This window comes from Cyprinus carpio, chromosome A14, assembly GCF_018340385.1.
Source record: "Cyprinus carpio isolate SPL01 chromosome A14, ASM1834038v1, whole genome shotgun sequence".
Classification (NCBI taxonomy): Eukaryota; Metazoa; Chordata; class Actinopteri; order Cypriniformes; family Cyprinidae; genus Cyprinus; species Cyprinus carpio.
Window position 1 is genome coordinate 5154573 of NC_056585.1, and position 19013 is coordinate 5173585.

General features: G+C 45.3%; 2 protein-coding genes across 5 annotated transcripts; one reads left to right on the forward strand and one right to left on the reverse strand.

Annotated features, from left to right (window-relative positions):
- Window positions 1–925: 925 nt before the first annotated feature.
- si:ch211-274f20.2 (calnexin) lies at window positions 926–3990 on the forward strand. The gene is made up of 11 exons (XM_042769741.1): window positions 926–1171; window positions 1302–1375; window positions 1472–1554; window positions 1733–1874; window positions 1956–2037; window positions 2158–2350; window positions 2520–2649; window positions 2925–3078; window positions 3409–3528; window positions 3619–3718; window positions 3786–3990. Exons 1-11 carry the CDS (start codon window positions 1112–1114, stop codon window positions 3851–3853), a joined length of 1206 nt encoding a protein of 401 aa, XP_042625675.1. The 5' UTR covers window positions 926–1111; the 3' UTR covers window positions 3854–3990.
- A 2728-nt stretch (window positions 3991–6718) lies between these two features.
- Window positions 6719–16134, reverse strand: LOC109056863 (vesicle-associated membrane protein 7-like). 4 transcript variants are annotated; one of them, XM_019074052.2, is made up of 9 exons: window positions 15964–16134; window positions 15296–15481; window positions 15158–15215; window positions 9211–9348; window positions 8197–8287; window positions 8047–8114; window positions 7878–7970; window positions 7729–7790; window positions 6719–7489 (listed from the first exon to the last, which is right to left on the reverse strand). In XM_019074052.2, the coding sequence occupies exons 2-9, from the start codon at window positions 15439–15441 to the stop codon at window positions 7477–7479; spliced, it is 669 nt and encodes a 222-aa protein (XP_018929597.1). In that variant the 5' UTR covers window positions 15442–15481; window positions 15964–16134; the 3' UTR covers window positions 6719–7476. The 4 variants fall into 4 exon arrangements, with proteins under 4 accessions (XP_018929597.1, XP_018929596.1, XP_018929599.1 ...); XM_019074051.2 differs by having other exon boundaries at window positions 15296–15509; window positions 15779–16134; XM_019074054.2 differs by having other exon boundaries at window positions 7736–7790; window positions 15296–16134.
- Between the last annotated feature and the right edge of the window lie 2879 nt (window positions 16135–19013).

Here is a 19013-nt window from a genome sequence, read left to right on the forward strand (position 1 = left end):
AAATTAACACTTTTATTTAGCAAGGGTGCTTTAAATTGATCAGAAGTGATGATTAAAAACATTAATAACATTGCAAAAGATTTATTTCAGATAAATGCTGTTCTTCTGAACTTTTTATTAATCAAAGAAACCTATTTATATTATATCATAGAAATATATATATATATATAATATATACTATAATAAAGATAATATTACTACCCTGTTTTCAACAATAATTATTATAATTTTAAAAATAGAGCAGTAAATCATATTAGAATGATTTCTGAAGATCATGTGACACTGAAGACTGGAGTAATGATGCTGAAAATACAGCTGCACTTAAACAGAGATTCACATAGAAAACAGTTATTTTAAACTGTAAAAATATTTCACAATATACTGGTCCTCTTCAGATGTTGACTTGTGTGTTTTAAAATGTGTGAGCAGAAGAGACTTCTTTAAAAACATCACAAATCTTACTGTTCAAAACATTTTGTCTGGTAGTGTAAGTAACACCATAGACATAATAAATACTTCATATTTTGGTATTTATGTGTCAGAGTAACCCCAGCTGCTTGTCTCCTCGCGTGCGCCCTCTACTGGACCTTCAGCGCGAGACTCATTCTTTTCACTCTTGGTCTGAAAGGACTTTTACAATTGCCAAAAATAAAACTTTTTTATATTAAAAACAAGCCAGCAAGCCCAGCCCAGATGAGAAGTAGTAATGTAATGCATTTCTTTCCATAAAAAGTAACTAAGTAACGCAATTAGTTACTTTTTTTAAGGGAGTACTGCGATATTGTAATGCATTTCTTTATAAAGTAACTTTCCCCAACACTGGTGGTAACAGGGGAGTAACGGAATAATACTCTCCGGACAGCTGAAGTGCTGAATTGGTTTGGTGTTATGGCCGCATCGCGTGAGTAATGAATACATGACCGCGTCTCGTTAATGATTCCTTGATGAAATACTTGACATCTTACAGCCACAGCGTCTCAAAAGAACAGAGTCCAAAGTCCACGATAATACCCTTCAAACACAGGAAGCTGCGCGCGCGTCGCAGTCAGTCGCTAAAGTCACAGCAGGGTCTCATCTTCGGCGAAGATCGCTCCTGCAGACAGATCCAGAGATGACGCGCTGTCTGCTCTTCTGCTTCTGCCTGAGTCTGCCTCACAGCAGCGCAGCACAGGTAACTAATGCGCGTGCTGCACTGTGAAGAATCACAGGTAACTATATTTGCGCGTGCTGCACTGTGATTATAGCTGATTTATTTTTCTTCTTCTTTCAAACATGTTCAAACTGACCGCTTTGCGCGTCAGATCGCGTACAGACGCGTCGCGATTCCAGAGCAGGCTTATTTTGCTGAGCCCTTTGACGCAGCAGCGCTGGACAGGTTACTCTCCACTCAATATATACTACTATCTATATAAGTTTGCATTTGATGACTGATGTGTCCAGATAGGAAGCACTGAATGCTCATTAACATCAGATGTTTGTTCTTGTTTGCGCTGAAGAACTGGGTTTTGTCCAAAGCAGTGAAAGATGAGCAGCCGCAGCTTCTCAAATATGACGGTATGCATCTTGTGGAAATAAATCTGAATGTTGGATCCTGTATAAAAAACAATTTAGCAGCGCTGCACATGAAGCAGACGGCTCTGAAGGGGTTTATAATGCAATAATAACTCATGCCTGCTAACTGCATATCATTCTGCCTGTTGAACGTCAGTATAAAGCCCTGGGTTTTGCACAGGGGAGTGGGTTATAGAGGAGTCCAGAGAGACCAGATTATTAGGAAACCGAGGCCTGGTCCTCAAGTCTCCCGGTAAACACCACGCCATCTCTGCGTACCTGCGGAAGACCTATCACTTCACAGACAAACCTCTGTGCCTCCAGTAAGACATTCTCTCAGTCCGCCCTCTCCTTTAAACACTCACACCACCGTCTGACGAAATCTTCTCTCGCATCATCTGCAGGTATGAAGTTTTCTTCCCAAAGACGGTTGATTGTGGCGGAGCCTACATCAAGCTGCTTTCTCATTCGGATGATCTCCGCTTGGTAATGTCTGACGATTTTAGCTTAGTGCTTTAAAAACATAGTGAAACAGGCAGTAAAGCCAAAGTCTTTAACTGTAGCAAGAATTTAACGATGCATCTGTGCCTGTGATTGTGATTCTAGAGCTGGTTCAGTGATGCCACCCCATACACCATCATGTTCGGTCCAGATAAGTGCGGCAGCTCGCACAAGATACACTTCATCTTCCGTCATCGTAACCCAGCTACAGGGACATTCGAGGAAAAACACGCGCGGCAGCCGGAGGTGGACCTCAGCGACTATTTTACTGACCAGCGTCCACATCTCTACACTCTGAGTGAGCAGACAGTCTTATTCACACGTTCACATGCATCTGAAGTAAGTCTGGATTTGGATAAACTGAACAGGTGATGTTTTAATAGCAAACATCTTGTAGTGGATGGAAAGTGTCTGGTGTTGAACGATGTCATTCTGGTCGCAGTTTTAGTCAAGCGTTTTCTTTTCAGACGTATATCCTGACCACACGTTTGAGATCCTCGTTGACCTGACACTGATTAATAAAGGCAGTCTGCTGGAGGACATGCTCTCATCACAAGCTCAAGACCAGGAGGATTCAGCAAGTGCTGAGCATCGAAGGTGTGCCGATCTCACTCGAGCATTATACAAGACTAACCTGAAAGATGAGGTGTGATCGCTGTACAGTACAGAGTTGTAATATGTAGCCCAGGATCATTTTCTGGATTGGTGTATAAAAGAATGAAGTGGCTTTTATAATCTTCATTCTTCAGATACAGATGAAGTCACAGAAAAAAAGTCCCTAGTTGCACTTTTTTAATTTTAATTTATTTTAGTGTTACTGTATAAATCTGTGTGTGTGTGTGTGTGTGTGTGTGTGTGTGTGTGTGTCTCAGGTCAGACGAGCCCTTCACCTTGAGCTCCGTCTCTGCTGTGGGCTTTGAGCTGTTGTCCCTCACTGCAGATGTGATGTTCGACAACATCTTTGTCTCTGATGATCTGGAAGTGTCCCGGCGCTGGACACAGGACACGTGGGGCCAGAGACAGACCGTAAGAGCAACGCTTCAACCACATGCTCTTACACATGCTTTCAGATCCACAGTACTAGCACACCTGTACTTATAAAGCACATATTAATGCCTTATTCTGCACGACCCCGTACCTAAACTTAACTACTACCTTACTGACTAACTGAGCTGCAAATTAGGAGTTCATTGAGGCAGAACTCATAGTGAGAAAGTGTGATTTAATTCACTGACACGTCCAAATGAAACTGTCTAGTGAAGGCAGATGTGAAGAAATGCTGAGCAGCAGATACACTTCACTTAAACACTCAAGGAAACTGAACCGTCTCCTGTATTTCACACGGTCCTCTTGTAGCCCGGAGTGATTGAAAAGCTGCTGATGGCGACGGTGAAGAGACCGTGGCTCTGGGGGGTCTATGTCGTCACTGTGGGCCTTCCCATCATCCTCTTCATTAGCCTCATGTGGCCTGATAAGGTAAATATATATGTATGTAGACAACACATATATAAGACCACACACATACTTGTGACGTGATGGATTTATTGTTGTGTGTGTGTGTTTCAGCGGTTCGGTCCTCCAGACCAGGATTATTACTATAAGAAGACGGACGAGCCTCAGGCAGAAGACCGTCAGGACGCCGAGGAGCTCGTCTCTCGCGCTGAAGGTGAGAGACGCTGACCGCAGCTGCTGACCTCCACTGAGCTCTGGTGACCATCTCGTGTGTGTTTCAGGTCCAGCGGGAGCGCAGGCCGAGAGCAGAGCCGTCAGGAGAGCGCCGAGAAACACAGACGTGAGTTAACACCGAGGAGCCGACGCAGCGCTAGTCTCAATAGTTTGAGGATGATGTTTAATTGTCATGGAAACGTCACAATGTAAAACATCTGAATGGTCCTAAAACTATCATTACTTCAATAAAAAAATGTAATACAAATCTCATTCTCTTTACTGTAATGTGAACAAAAGCCTCAATATAACTGTTAAATGTTGTTAGATCCTGTCAGAATGTGTGTGTTGTCTGGTAACAGAACAGCTGCTCAGCAGAGCTGTCTAATACCTGAAACCGTTAACAGCAGGAACCAAAAACTGATAATCAGCCAAGACGCTGACTGAGCAAAGCCAGCGAAGAGCAGGCGCAGAGACGACGTGATGAGGATCAAAAAGAGCAGTTCACAAACCCAACCAGTGTTTTATGCCACAAACATAGCGATGGAAAATGACATCATGTGACGCTAAAGCCCTTGAGATGGAGACGTTCTCTTATCTCTTACTCATGAAGATAAACAGCCCTTGAAACCACACATAATAGAATATAAATGACTACTCAATGAAATGAGTTTATAAATGACTTAAATCATTATTAGACATGATTATATGATTAAATGGATTAATACAATGTTTAAATGATTATGTGAATGAATGAATGCTTGAAGAATAAATGAAAAGAAAAAGTAAAACAGCACAAATGGATGGTTGTGTTTGAGATCCGCAGATCTTTCAGGATTCATATATTGTGGTAGTATTTGTCTTAAATACCTTAAATTGCATTAAAAAGTCTTAGATACCCTTTATGTGGTGAATGCTTGATTTGTTTGTTGTTCGACTGTTTGCATTCTGACCGACTTTATGAAGAATAGGAGAAAAGTAGGAGAAAAAAAGAGTCAAGATTCAGAAGTTGAGTTTTATTTCACCATCTCTATTAAAACCTTATGTATTTAATAAATAAACCATTTAGTGTGCATCATTTAGTGGAAAGTAGAAGACTGTGTCTGTCATTATGCTTAATAAACGTGAATACATCTATATATTTCACGTTTGCATTTCTGTAGCATTTCTTTTGTAAAACTGAGTCATAGGAACTTTTCAATTTCATATAGTAAAAAAAACCAACCAAACAAAACAAAAAAAATTGTACAATGTAATGCATACTGTTTATTATTATTATTATTATTATCATCATTATTATTTTGCTTACTAATAATCTTCAAAATAATTGGCTAAAATTACCAAAGTGACTTCATTTAGTAAAATACTCTGTAGCATATATACAGTATTTTATATTCTAGCGCAGTGAAAAGTCACATCATGTGATTTGAGTAATTTTCAAATACTGTACTTTTAGATATTTCCTTAAAAAATGTATTCAGACTTCCTAGTTACTTATGGTCTAACATTAATATTTGATATGTACCATATAGTGACTGATATTTTTGGTCCACTGGTCATTAGAGTAATGTGTTTTCTTTCTTCTTCTGATTTTGGGGTGAGATCTGACCCAGACGTGTTTTTGTGGGATTGACCGTGCTGTTTCTGAACTCGTGTTTCATTATTGGTTTGTTTTCACGGGTCAGTGCTAAACTTCAGCAGTGATCCGACAGATGTTTCATCATCCTGAGCATGTGCGCAGGTGTACGTTCATCACTTGTGAAAGAGCAAAAGCTAACTAAACATACTCTCACAGAAGCGCTCGGGGCTTCGCTCTCAGTACACTTGTGCCTCATTTGAAGCAGCAGCTTTTTACCAAACTGTATGTATAGAAATATCAATTTTAATGTAAAAAATTGCACTGAAATGTTCCTGTTGTTCCACAGCAATACACTGATGTGACAATATGATTTACAGCATAGCTTTAATCATCACTGTGTATTTATATTTTTATTTATTTTTATGTAAGTTCTAATGCATTTGATAATAATTTTTTTGTTGTTAAATATAGCCTCTGAAGATGAACTAGATTTACAAGAATGACAAAATTATGAGAAAATGCATTGCTGAAACACTTTTCAAGACTGCATGAAAAAAAGAATGCATGCGCTAGAATAAAATGGGTTTTGTCTGAAAGTTCCCTCCAGTGTTATTTCGTGCCAGCAATCAAGGGCTGACACTCTAAAATATCAAGAGTGCAAAACAGACACCCACACGCACTCATTACTGTTTGATAATTACTGTGTTTGTTCTTATTTTAGTCTAACAGGTGTTCTTGATATCTGAGTAACAAAAATGCTTATGTGTTCACAAAATGTTAATAATGCAAAATCTATTTATCTAACCAAAAATATCTAAACCTTGACAAAACAGAATATCTATACATATATATCTAAATATAAAACCTAATTAAATGAAGAAATTATGTCTAAAAGACCATTGGAATCCAAAAGCCTCTGTATATATGGTTACAGGACATTACACAAGTGTTTATTATTTTTAATGCCAGCAGATGGCACAACTCTCACTTCGAAAAATAGATTTTAAATGCTTTCATTGTTTTAATGTGAAATATTGCATTTACTGAAAATTAATAAATAAATAATTAAATAACACAAAAATGATTTCTAATTAAAAAAATAATGCTTGTTAAAATTGTATAAATATTGCATTGTATCTTGAAATCCCCTCAAAATTCTAAATAATAATCAGAAAATATTATTGAACAAAAATGTGTTACATTGATTTTCCTGAAAAAAAAAAAATGTTACATTTTAAGGTCACTTTCTCAGCTGTGTGTGACTCTAAACGAAGCGGCGCAGAGGGTAAAGGAATCAGTCCTGGCATGCCTTGGAGCAGTCACCACTAAAAGAGATCATTTTCTGAAAGGTGCTGTGAAACATGAGTTAAATAAAGCAGGACTATAGTTCAATGTAGCATTACCAACTTATTCCACACAAGATATGGGCTTTTTGTTTATTTAAGCTGTACACATCATTACAAAATGTACATTCTGAGTGTCATTTGTACTCAATAAGTTGGTGGAAAAAAACAACCACTTTTTATGGCGTGTACAAACTTTTTCACAGCACTTTAATCTTAAATACAATGTTATATTATCACGTCGTCATATTACACTCTATACTCGGATGTCGGGTTATATAGCTGTTCTATACGTGTTACCAAACCATTCTGTGTAGCTGATGTATTTTTTGTGAGAATTAGAAGATTCTAAATGATCCTTTCTGTCCTTTTTTCTCCATGTAATAATTTTAGGAACAACAATAGGAAAAATAACAGGCTCAATAATGATCTTAAAATCAGCTTCCTTTTCTTTAAGCTCAGTATAATCAGCTTTGTCTGAAACATTGACAGGTTTTGAACTCGACCAGCTCTGCGCTGTGTGAACATCACACGACTGCTGTTACGAGACAGATGACTTCACATGTTACTCATCTAAGTGACTGACATTAGAGTCGTCCTCTATGATTATTATAAATGTGTTTGATTAAATATCATGACTGCTGTAAGCAAACCTAATTAAAACACAAGCGCCAGCTCATTACTCTTCAAACTCATCTCTTCTCCTGAAGCTCTTCTGCTTGAAGACATAACCGCCGGCTGGAATAGTTCCCCCAAAACCTGTATTCATCTACTAGTCCTGCTTTACACTTTAAAACCAAACACGATAAATCATGGAATGGAGCCGAGCAGCATGAATTAACATCCGTTTCTGAAAAACAAAAACAAAAAAACACAGATTTGTACTTTAAATTCTTCATCTAGCTGAACTGCATTACAACATTGAGAAAAGAACCCAAAGAATCAAAACTGTATGATGAAGATCAACATGGAAATGTGACGATGATGTATAGTTTTTAGCAGTGTTGTCCTGTGTGTGTGTGTGTGTGTGTGTGAGTCAGACGAGGACGAGGATGAGGTGAGCTGGACACAACGAGAGGTTTCTACTGCTTCCGACAGTTCGGCCAGCTGAGTCCTCCACACGCGGCCGTCATGATAAAGTACAGCAGCACCTGAGACGAACGACAACACCCAGGACAGTGTGTTATTTCACAGAGATGACTGCTAAGCGTTCACCTGCGGTGCGCTCCAGAGCTTACCAGCACCACTATTACAACAATGACGGTTAACTTCAGGTTCTTCATACACATGGCGTGGGCCAGGTTCCGGCTCGTAGTCTTAAAGGTGACGGACTGCACACACAGGAGGAATAATCATCAGCACGCATCCCAGAAAGACACTAAAACTACAGTTTAAACAGCAGCTCACAGAATCCACCAGGTTCTCTGTTTTATCGATGAGCAGCTCGAGTCTCTCTCCTCTCTGAGCGACGAGATCTACAGCAACACAAACACAGACAGCACACGTTCACTCAGAAGTCACCGCTCGCATCTATAATCACTGAACTAAGGGTCTCACCGATGTTCCGGACCATGATGCCTTTCAAGTCGTCCACGTGCATCTGTGTTTCTGTCAGTCTGTCCGAGCCTTTGGGATCCGAGTGGTGTTTCTGGTGATAACAGCGAAGCACATGCACGTCACCGCGACCCTGCAGCTCAACTCTAACACGCTCAGCGATGCTAACCAGACAGACACCTCCACCTTCTGATAATACCACCAGAACACAAGATCTAACACTGCTCTGTGTCATTCTCTGACATTCTTTCAGCTGCTGATGTTTTTTCACTCCTGAGAGACTGTCAGTGTTGGGCTGTGAAAAGTTAAGAAGTGTCTGCTAAATGAACACTTTATAGGACACACAGGTCTCTAACAAAGACCGGAGGATCTCAGGTTAACACAGTCATATGAAAGCATTCAATAACACCATCACAGGCCTCTTCTACACCCGCTCATAGTTTCGTTTGTTTGCTTTTGGGACAATAATTCTTCATCTGCATGTGCTGAAACAAAGGCTGATGTGCACAGACAAAATAAAGTGCAAAAGGTCTTTATTTTAGTAATTTCTCAACACATATATATAGTATTAGTACGCATCTGGTGTTACATCCTCAGCTAATGCTCCTGTACGCCTCTGTTTCTCTGTAGATTCACCTTCAATCATTTTAAATCTCTATTTTGCCTCATTTTATCAGTAAAAGAAAACCTGCCTAATAATTCTGCACGCCTGAATATAAGGAGTTTTTCACTTCTATCCTTCACAGACAATTATATACCACTTATAAATGATCAAATACAAAATTAATAGTGGTTATTAAGATTGATTGAAGTGGTTTGGAATTGGTGAAATGTGCTGTGATCCGAATATCATCGTGCCTAATAATTATGCACACACTGTATATATATATATACTATATGTAGTGTTTTTGTGAAATCCAGCTGCGTGTGCAAACCCTCGTCTTCACCACACAGACAAACACAGCAGGGAATAAACAGAGAATCGTGTTTAAATGTGAAGCGTGTTCGGATACGTACCATCTGTGCTGCCAGCGTGCTGGAGAACTCACTGTTCATGGCGTAGGGCAGCGCGGTCTGAGCTCGCGAGCCGTAGGTGGTCTGGAAGCGCTTCTTCACCTCACTGAGGAAACCGAAGGCACGCGAGCGCTCAAACTCCTGCAAGAGACACACACAGCTCTGAACGGGAGCACAGCCGGACACACACACACAGCTCTGAACAGGAGCGCAGCCGGACACACACACACAGCTCTGAACAGGAGCGCAGCCGGACACACACACACACACAGCTCTGAACAGGAGCGCAGCCGGACACACACACACAGCTCTGAACAGGAGCGCAGCCGGACACACACACACACACAGCTCTGAACAGGAGCGCAGCCGGACACACACACACACAGCTCTGAAACAGGAGCGCAGCCGGACACACACACACAGCTCTGAACAGGAGCGCAGCCGACACACACACACACAGCTCTGAACAGGAGCGCAGCCGGACACACACACACAGCTCTGAACAGGAGCACAGCCGGACACACACACACACAGCTCTGAACAGGGAGCGCAGCCGGACACACACACACAGCTCTGAACGGGAGCACAGCAGGACACACACACACAGCTCTGAACAGGAGCGCAGCCGGACACACACACACACACAGCTCTGAACGGGAGCGCAGCCGGACACACACACACACAGCTCTGAACAGGAGCGCAGCCGGACACACACACACAGCTCTGAACGGGAGCACAGCAGGACACACACACACAGCTCTGAACAGGAGCGCAGCCGGACACACACACACACACGGCTCTGAACAGGAGCACAGCCGGACACACACACACAGCTGTGAACAGGAGCGCAGCCGGACACACACACACACAGCTCTGAACAGGAGCGCAGCCGGACACACACACACACAGCTCTGAACGGGAGCGCAGCCGGACACACACACACACAGCTCTGAACAGGAGCGCAGCCGGACACACACACACAGCTCTGAACAGGAGCACAGCCGGACACACACACACACAGCTCTGAACAGGAGCACAGCCGGACACACACACACACAGCTCTGAACAGGAGCACAGCCGGACACACACACACAGCTGTGAACAGGAGCGCAGCCGGACACACACACACAGCTCTGAACAGGAGCGCAGCCGGACACACACACACACACAACTCTGAACGGGAGCGCAGCCGGACACACACACACACAGCTCTGAACAGGAGCGCAGCCGGACACACACACACAGCTCTGAACAGGAGCACAGCAGGACACACACACACAGCTCTGAACAGGAGCGCAGCCGGACACACACACACACAGCTCTGAACAGGAGCACAGCCGGACACACACACACACAGCTGTGAACAGGAGCGCAGCCGGACACACACACACACACAACTCTGAACAGAGAGCGCAGCCGGACACACACACACACACAGCTCTGAACAGGAGCGCAGCCGGACACACACACACACAGCTCTGCACAGGAGCGCAGCCGGACACACACACACACAGCTCTGAACAGGAGCGCAGCCGACACACACACACACACAGCTGTGAACAGGAGCGCAGCCGGACACACACACACACAGCTCTGAACAGGAGCGCAGCCGGACACACACACACAGCTCTGAACAGGAGCACAGCCGGACACACACACACACACAGCTCTGAACAGGAGCGCAGCCGGACACACACACACACACACACAGCTCTGAACAGGAGCGCAGCCGGACACACACACACAGCTCTGAACAGGAGCGCAGCCGGACACACACACACACAGCTCTGAACAGGAGCGCAGCCGGACACACACACACACACAGCTCTGAACAGGAGCGCAGCCGGACACACACACACACACAGCTCTGAACAGGAGCGCAGCCGGACACACACACACAGCTCTGAACAGGAGCGCAGCCGGACACACACACACAGCTCTGAACAGGAGCACAGCAGGACACACACACACAGCTCTGAACGGGAGCACAGCCGGACACACACACACACAGCTCTGAACGGGAGCGCAGCCGGACACACACACACACAGCTCTGAACAGGAGCACAGCCGGACACACACACACAGCTCTGAACAGGAGCGCAGCCGGACACACACACACAGCTCTGAACAGGAGCACAGCCGGACACACACACACAGCTGTGAACAGGAGCGCAGCCGGACACACACACACAGCTCTGAACAGGAGCACAGCCGGACACACACACACACAGCTCTGAACAGGAGCGCAGCCGGACACACACACACACAGCTCTGAACAGGAGCACAGCCGGACACACACACACAGCTCTGAACAGGAGCACAGCCGGACACACACACACACAGCTCTGAACGGGAGCACAGCAGGACACACACACACAGCTCTGAACAGAGAGCGCAGCCGGACACACACACACAGCTCTGAACGGGAGCACAGCCGGACACACACACACAGCTCAGAACAGGAGCACAGCCGGACACACACACACACACACAGCTCTGAACGGGGAGCGCAGCCGGACACACACAAACACACAGCTCTGAACAGGAGCGCAGCCGGACACACACACACACAGCTCTGAACAGGAGCGCAGCCGGACACACACACACACAGCTCTGAACAGGAGCACAGCCGGACACACACAGCTCAGAACGGGAGCACAGCCGGACACACACACACAGCTCAGAACGGGAGCACAGCCGGACACACACACACAGCTCTGAACAGGAGCGCAGCCGGACACACACACACAGCTCTGAACAGGAGCGCAGCCGGACACACACACACAGCTCTGAACAGGAGCGCAGCCGGACACACACACACAGCTCAGAACGGGAGCGCAGCCGGACACACACACACAGCTCTGAACGGGAGCACAGCCGGACACACACACACAGCTCTGAACGGGAGCGCAGCCGGACACACACACACAGCTCTGAACAGGAGCACAGCCGGACACACACACACAGCTGTGAACAGGAGCGCAGCCGGACACACACACACAGCTGTGAACAGGAGCGCAGCCGGACACACACACACAGCTGTGAACAGGAGCGCAGCCGGACACACACACACAGCTCTGAACAGGAGCGCAGCCGGACACACACACACAGCTCAGAACGGGAGCACAGCCGGACACACACACACAGCTGTGAACAGGAGCGCAGCCGGACACACACACACAGCTCTGAACAGGAGCGCAGCCGGACACACACACACACACAGCTCTGAACAGGAGCGCAGCCGGACACACACACACACAGCTCTGAACAGGAGCGCAGCCGGACACACACACACAGCTCTGAACAGGAGCACAGCCGGACACACACACACAGCTCTGAACAGGGAGCACAGCCGGACACACACACACACAGCTGTGAACAGGAGCGCAGCCGGACACACACACACAGCTCTGAACGGGAGCGCAGCCGGACACACACACACACACAACTCTGAACGGGAGCACAGCCGGACACACACACACACAGCTCTGAACGAGAGCGCAGCCGGACACACACACACAGCTCTGAACGGGAGCACAGCCGGACACACACACACAGCTCTGAACAGGAGCGCAGCCGGGACACACCACACAGCGGAAACACAACTCTGAACGGGAGATCACAGCCGGACACACACACACAGCTCTGAACGGGAGAGCAGCCGGACACACACACACAGCTCTGAACGGGAGCGCACACACACACACACACACACTCTGAACGGGAGCACAGCCGGACACACACGCACAGCTCTGAACGGGAGCACAGCCGGACACACACACGGACACACGAACGGGAGCGCAGCCCGGACACACACACACACACAACTCTGAACGGGAGCACAGCCGGACACACACACACAGCTCTGAACGGGAGCGCAGCCGGACACACACACACAGCTCTGAACAGGAGCGCAGCCGGACACACACACACAGCTCTGAACAGGAGCGCAGCCGGACACACACACACACAGCTCTGAACAGGAGCGCAGCCGGATAAAAATACTGAGATATGAACAGGAGCGCAGCCGGACACACACACACAGCTCTGAACAGGAGCGCAGCCGGACACACACACACAGCTCTGAACAGGAGCGCAGCCGGACACACACACACAGCTCTGAACAGGAGCACAGCCGGACACACACACACACAGCTCTGAACAGGAGCGCAGCCGGACACACACACACACAGCTCTGAACAGGAGCGCAGCCGGACACACACACACAGCTCTGAACAGGGAGCACAGCCGGACACACACACACAGCTCTGAACAGGAGCACAGCCGGACACACACACACAGCTCAGAACGGGAGCACAGCCGGACACACACACACAGCTCAGAACGGGAGCACAGCCGGACACACACACACACACACAGCTCTGAACAGGAGCGCAGCCGGACACACACACACAGCTCTGAACAGGAGCGCAGCCGGACACACACACACAGCTCTGAACAGGAGCGCAGCCCGGACACACACACACAGCTCAGAACGGGAGCGCAGCCGGACACACACACACAGCTCTGAACAGGAGCGCAGCCGGACACACACACACAGCTCTGAACAGGAGCGCAGCCGGACACACACACACAGCTCTGAACAGGAGCGCAGCCGGACACACACACACACAGCTCTGAACAGGAGCGCAGCCGGACACACACACACAGCTCAGAACGGGAGCGCAGCCGGACACACACACACAGCTCAGAACGGGAGCGCAGCCGGACACACACACACAGCTCTGAACAGGGAGCGCAGCCGGACACACACACACAGCTCTGAACAGGAGCGCAGCCGGACACACACACACAGCTCTGAACAGGAGCGCAGCCGGACACACACACACACAGCTCTGAACGGGAGCACAGCCGGACACACACACACAGCTCAGAACGGGAGCGCAGCCGGACACACACACACAGCTCTGAACAGGAGCGCAGCCGGACACACACACACAGCTCGAACAGGAGCAGCGCAGCCGGACACACACACACAGCTCTGAACAGGAGCGCAGCGGACACACACACACACACACAGCTGTGAACAGGAGCGCAGCCGGACACACACACACACACAGCTCTGAACAGGAGCGCAGCGGACACACACACACAGCTCTGAACGGGAGCGCAGCCGGACACACACACACAGCTCTGAACAGGAGCACAGCCGGACACACACACACACAGCTCTGAACAGGAGCGCAGCCGGACACACACACACAGCTCTGAACGGGAGCGCAGCCGGACACACACACACAGCTCTGAACAGGAGCACAGCCGGACACACACACACCACAGCTCTGAACAGGAGCGCAGCCGGACACACACACACAGCTCTGAACGGGAGCGCAGCCGGCGCTCAAAATACTGCTATGAACAGGAGCGCAGCCGGACACACACACACAGCTCAGAACAGGAGCGCAGCCGGACACACACACACAGCTCTGAACGGGAGCACAGCCGGACACACACACACAGCTCTGAACAGGAGCGCAGCCGGACACACACACACAGCTCTGAACGGGAGCGCAGCCGGACACACACACACACACACAGCTCTGAACAGGAGCGCAGCCGGACACACACGCACAGCTCTGAACGGGAGCACAGCCCGGACACACACACCAGCTCTGAACAGGAGCACAGCCGGACACACACACACACACAGCTCTGAACAGGAGTGCAGTCCGGACACACACACACACAGCTCTGAACCAGGAGCGCAGCCGGACACACACACACACAACTCTGAACGGGAGCGCAGCCGGACACACACACACACAGCTCTGAACGGGAGCGCAGCCGGACACACACACACACAGCTCTGAACAGGAGCACAGCCGGACACACACACACAGCTCTGAACGGGAGCGCAGCCGGACACACACACACACAGCTCTGAACGGGAGCGCAGCCGGACACACACAGCTCTGGCACAGATACTCACGTCATCGGTGATGCACAGGTAGACGATCCTCTCGTGGCAGATGTAGTGGAAGAGATAGCTGAAAAACAGCAGAAGCGCAGGCCGTCAGAGCGGGCCTCACTCAACACTCACTGCCCCACCGCTCACCCTCAGCCGCACCTGCCGTGAGAATACGTCAGCTTGTTGTTTTCCGACGGGATCCTGGCCAGGATCTGCTCCGTCACCTCCAGGAAGTTACCGGAGAAGCAGGCGTGTTTAGCCAGAACAGTGGATCCCCGAGCCACCACCGCAAACAGGATCGCCATCACAGCCGATCCTCACCATACACCACCAGTCCCCGAAACACTGCAGATTTCAGCACTGTATGGCACACCTGCGCTGACCGGAAGTGTTAACATAGACATGCAGAGTGTGTAACTGTGTTTAAGAATGTAGTGTATAGAGTATTATGTACGTGCTTAAGATAAAAGATTACAGAAACACTCCTCTAAGAATCACATGACAGCATCAGAAACTCAAGAGGAAATTTCTGTAGTTTTCTGTATTGTTTGGGGTTTTGCACACTGTTTGAACAACATGACTTTTTCAGATGTTAATAAGCAGGTCTGTTGTGTTTCTTTAATAATAATAATAATAATAAACCTGTATTCCAGTTCACACGGTTCACTCTGGAGGTGTTTAGTAACACTGGAATATTATTTCACGGACAGTAATCGTGACTGTAACAGCTGACCGAGTCTGACTGTTGTTGTGTGGGTTTATTCTACACTGATGAGACTGGCGAGCAGATCAGAGGAGATGATTAATCAGCTTCATCATCATCTGACCTGAAGATGAACAGGCGCTCGTGCTCCGCTCTTGGACGTCTTAACCCGCACTTTCATTGCCTGGCAAACATGGCTGAAATCAGAAATAAACACTATCGTTAAAAACGACACCGTTCTATGCAAGTCGAAAAATCAACAAACGTCACATGCGTGCGACTACGAGACTTCCGCTTTGGGCCACGCACGCGCGTGCACATTTTCTTTGTGATTTTTTTTATGGATCTTCGTAAAATAAAAAATAAAATAAATAAATATTTATGACTTTAACAAAGAGTCAGTGCTGCATTAGATTACTATAACTAAAAAATAAAATATAATATAAAATAATAACTTTATATTGTTTTGTATTTATACCTACCTTCATGCCAGCCAGCTTTGTGGTTTCATCGTTGGTATTATAATGTAATGTATAATACCATGTTTATTGATCTAAATGTAGCTCACTGTTATAGTCTAAAAACAGCTGTGCTATATGTACTTTTATTACACTGAGTAATCATTAACACTGGAGCATGGAGGAAGTAAGTGAATTTCCACAGCAAATCCTGCACTAAAAGTTTTCTTGCTGCTCATGAGACCTTTGACTAATGCAGCATCCCTCCACATCTGCTGTAGCTCGTTAAATATGTCAGGCATGGTCCAGGCATCTGAACTGGCTCATGAATACACAATTTTTATCAATGTTTCGGGACATCCCTTTGGTTTTGTTGGAAGCACAGCTCTCACAGAAGACAAGCTTTCTGTCGGTCACGTCACCATCTTTCATCCTCGTGCAAAAGCGCAGACTGCTACAGAAATGACTGGATTTCTTAAATTTGCTGAAAAATAAAAGAACGCCGGCGCTTGAATGAAATCAGACCAGGACATGTTTTTGTAAGATTCACACACATCAAAGATCATTTTATGATATGAGAAAATGTATTTCATGATAACAATATATACAATATATACAGAATTACAAACAACACTAATACAATACAACAAAGATACAAATGAAATAAACTACATTTTTAGGAACAATAGGTACCTGAACCTGTCATTTATTTAACATGTAGTAACAAACACAACAGAAATCAGATAATCAAAAAAATAAAAATAAAAAATAAAACACTGCATAGACTTCACTGTATGATTAAATATGAACTGATTCTTTTTGATGATACTAAAGTGATTCAAATTTTCTCTTCGTCTTTTGTTGGTGGATTGTGACACAGACAGCAGAGGATTATTTAGGCTACTGTCACTTTAAGACTGAATGCACAGATCTGAAATAATGACTTTCCCAACTGACTGTGTGTGCTTCAAGCATGTCAAGGCTTCAAAATTGATGAAGAAAAAAATACTTTGTTGATGAAACAGCACTGCAATGTCACACGAGTGCAATCTGGATATTAATCTTACAAAAACGCATGGATTCTCTTCAGGGGCCTTTATTCACTCCCGGAGCTGTGTGAGGGACGCTTCATTACAGATGTGTGCACTTAGAAAGTCACATACACCTAGGATGCTTTGGGGGAGAGTAAAACAAGGACAAATTTTCTAACTAACCCTTTAAGTCTTAAAACAACTGAAGAAGTTGGAATTTTCCTAAGAACCTAATCATGTTCTGATTTTTCCATTTGTGTGCAGCATTTTTTTTTTTAAAGAATACATGTCATTCATGTACCATTACATCACACACTTCACAAAGTTTAGATTTTAAATGAAAATTACAAGCCTCAAAGTGAGCAATTTAAACATTTCCATCTTAATCTGAGAGCAGCTTTATTGCATATCATTATCAAACCGGAATTAGAAGTACTAGAATTTGACACTTTAAGTCATTTAATGTGGATACGTTGTAACACTCAGCAGAGGCCCATATACTATTAAGTGGAGTGTTACAATGTTATATACTATTTTTTTCCCCTAACAGATTGCTTTAGTAAACTGTTTCAAACTCCTAAAACTCTAAGCGTGCTTCTTTTTGGTCTGATTTTGATTAAAATGCCATTCTTTGACTTCACATGAAGTATATCAGCTCTTCATTCTCTCAGTACAGTGCTATTCTGATTTTACTCATATGTTTAATATTCAGCAGCTTTACAAAATACATAAATAAATAAATAATAAAAAAAAAAAAAAACAAGACGGGAAACAAATAACTTGTGATGAGTGTTTTAGATTTACCACTACTATACTGCACTACAAGAACTGATAAGAGCTATGCTATTTCTAAAACATAGGTTACTTTGTTTATTTTGTTAAAAAGCAAATGAAAACCAGTGCTAGGTCTTGAGTTTGTATCTACTCCATACTACAGAAAAATGGCCATTTCAGCAGCAACTTAAAGGGATAGTTCACCAGAAAAATGAAAATTTGATGTTTATCTGCTTGCCCCAAATGGAGCATTAACACTATCTACAATCTCAGTCAGGAGTGTCAATGGTCCATCAGCCATAAAGCAAGCTGTGAAGCGCGTTCACAAGAGTTCGAGCAGTTCGGATTTTACGTGAATCAGAGGTAAAAAACAATATAAATACTGTTCAGTTTCTTGCACAGACTGATCATTTTGTGTCTTTACACATCAGTGTATCGTCACGAGCTGCAGGGTTTAATATGGATTTTTCTGTGCATTTTTTTTTTTTTTTTATTGTATGTTTTAGCCGTGATTCCCATCCACTTACATTATAAGACTGACAGACTGCAATGGTTTGTGTTAAAAATCTCCGTTTGTGTTCCACATCTTGGATGCCCTGGGGGTAAAACAGATAAACATCACATTTTCAGTGTTTAAAATCAATTTAAATTAATCATGGCACACACGACCAGTCATAAGTTTTAGGAATTCTCTTCTGCTCATCAGCCTGCATTTATTTGATCTAAAATACAGCAAAAGCAGTAATATTGTGAAATATTTTTACTATTTAAAATCTAAAAAAAAAAACATGAAAAATCTTACTGTTCAGAAACTTTTGACTGGTCGTGTAAGTTAGCTAAATTTAGTAGTTTAGTATTCACATCACTGAATATTGTAATTTGTTTAACCAATATGATCAGTTAAACACCTG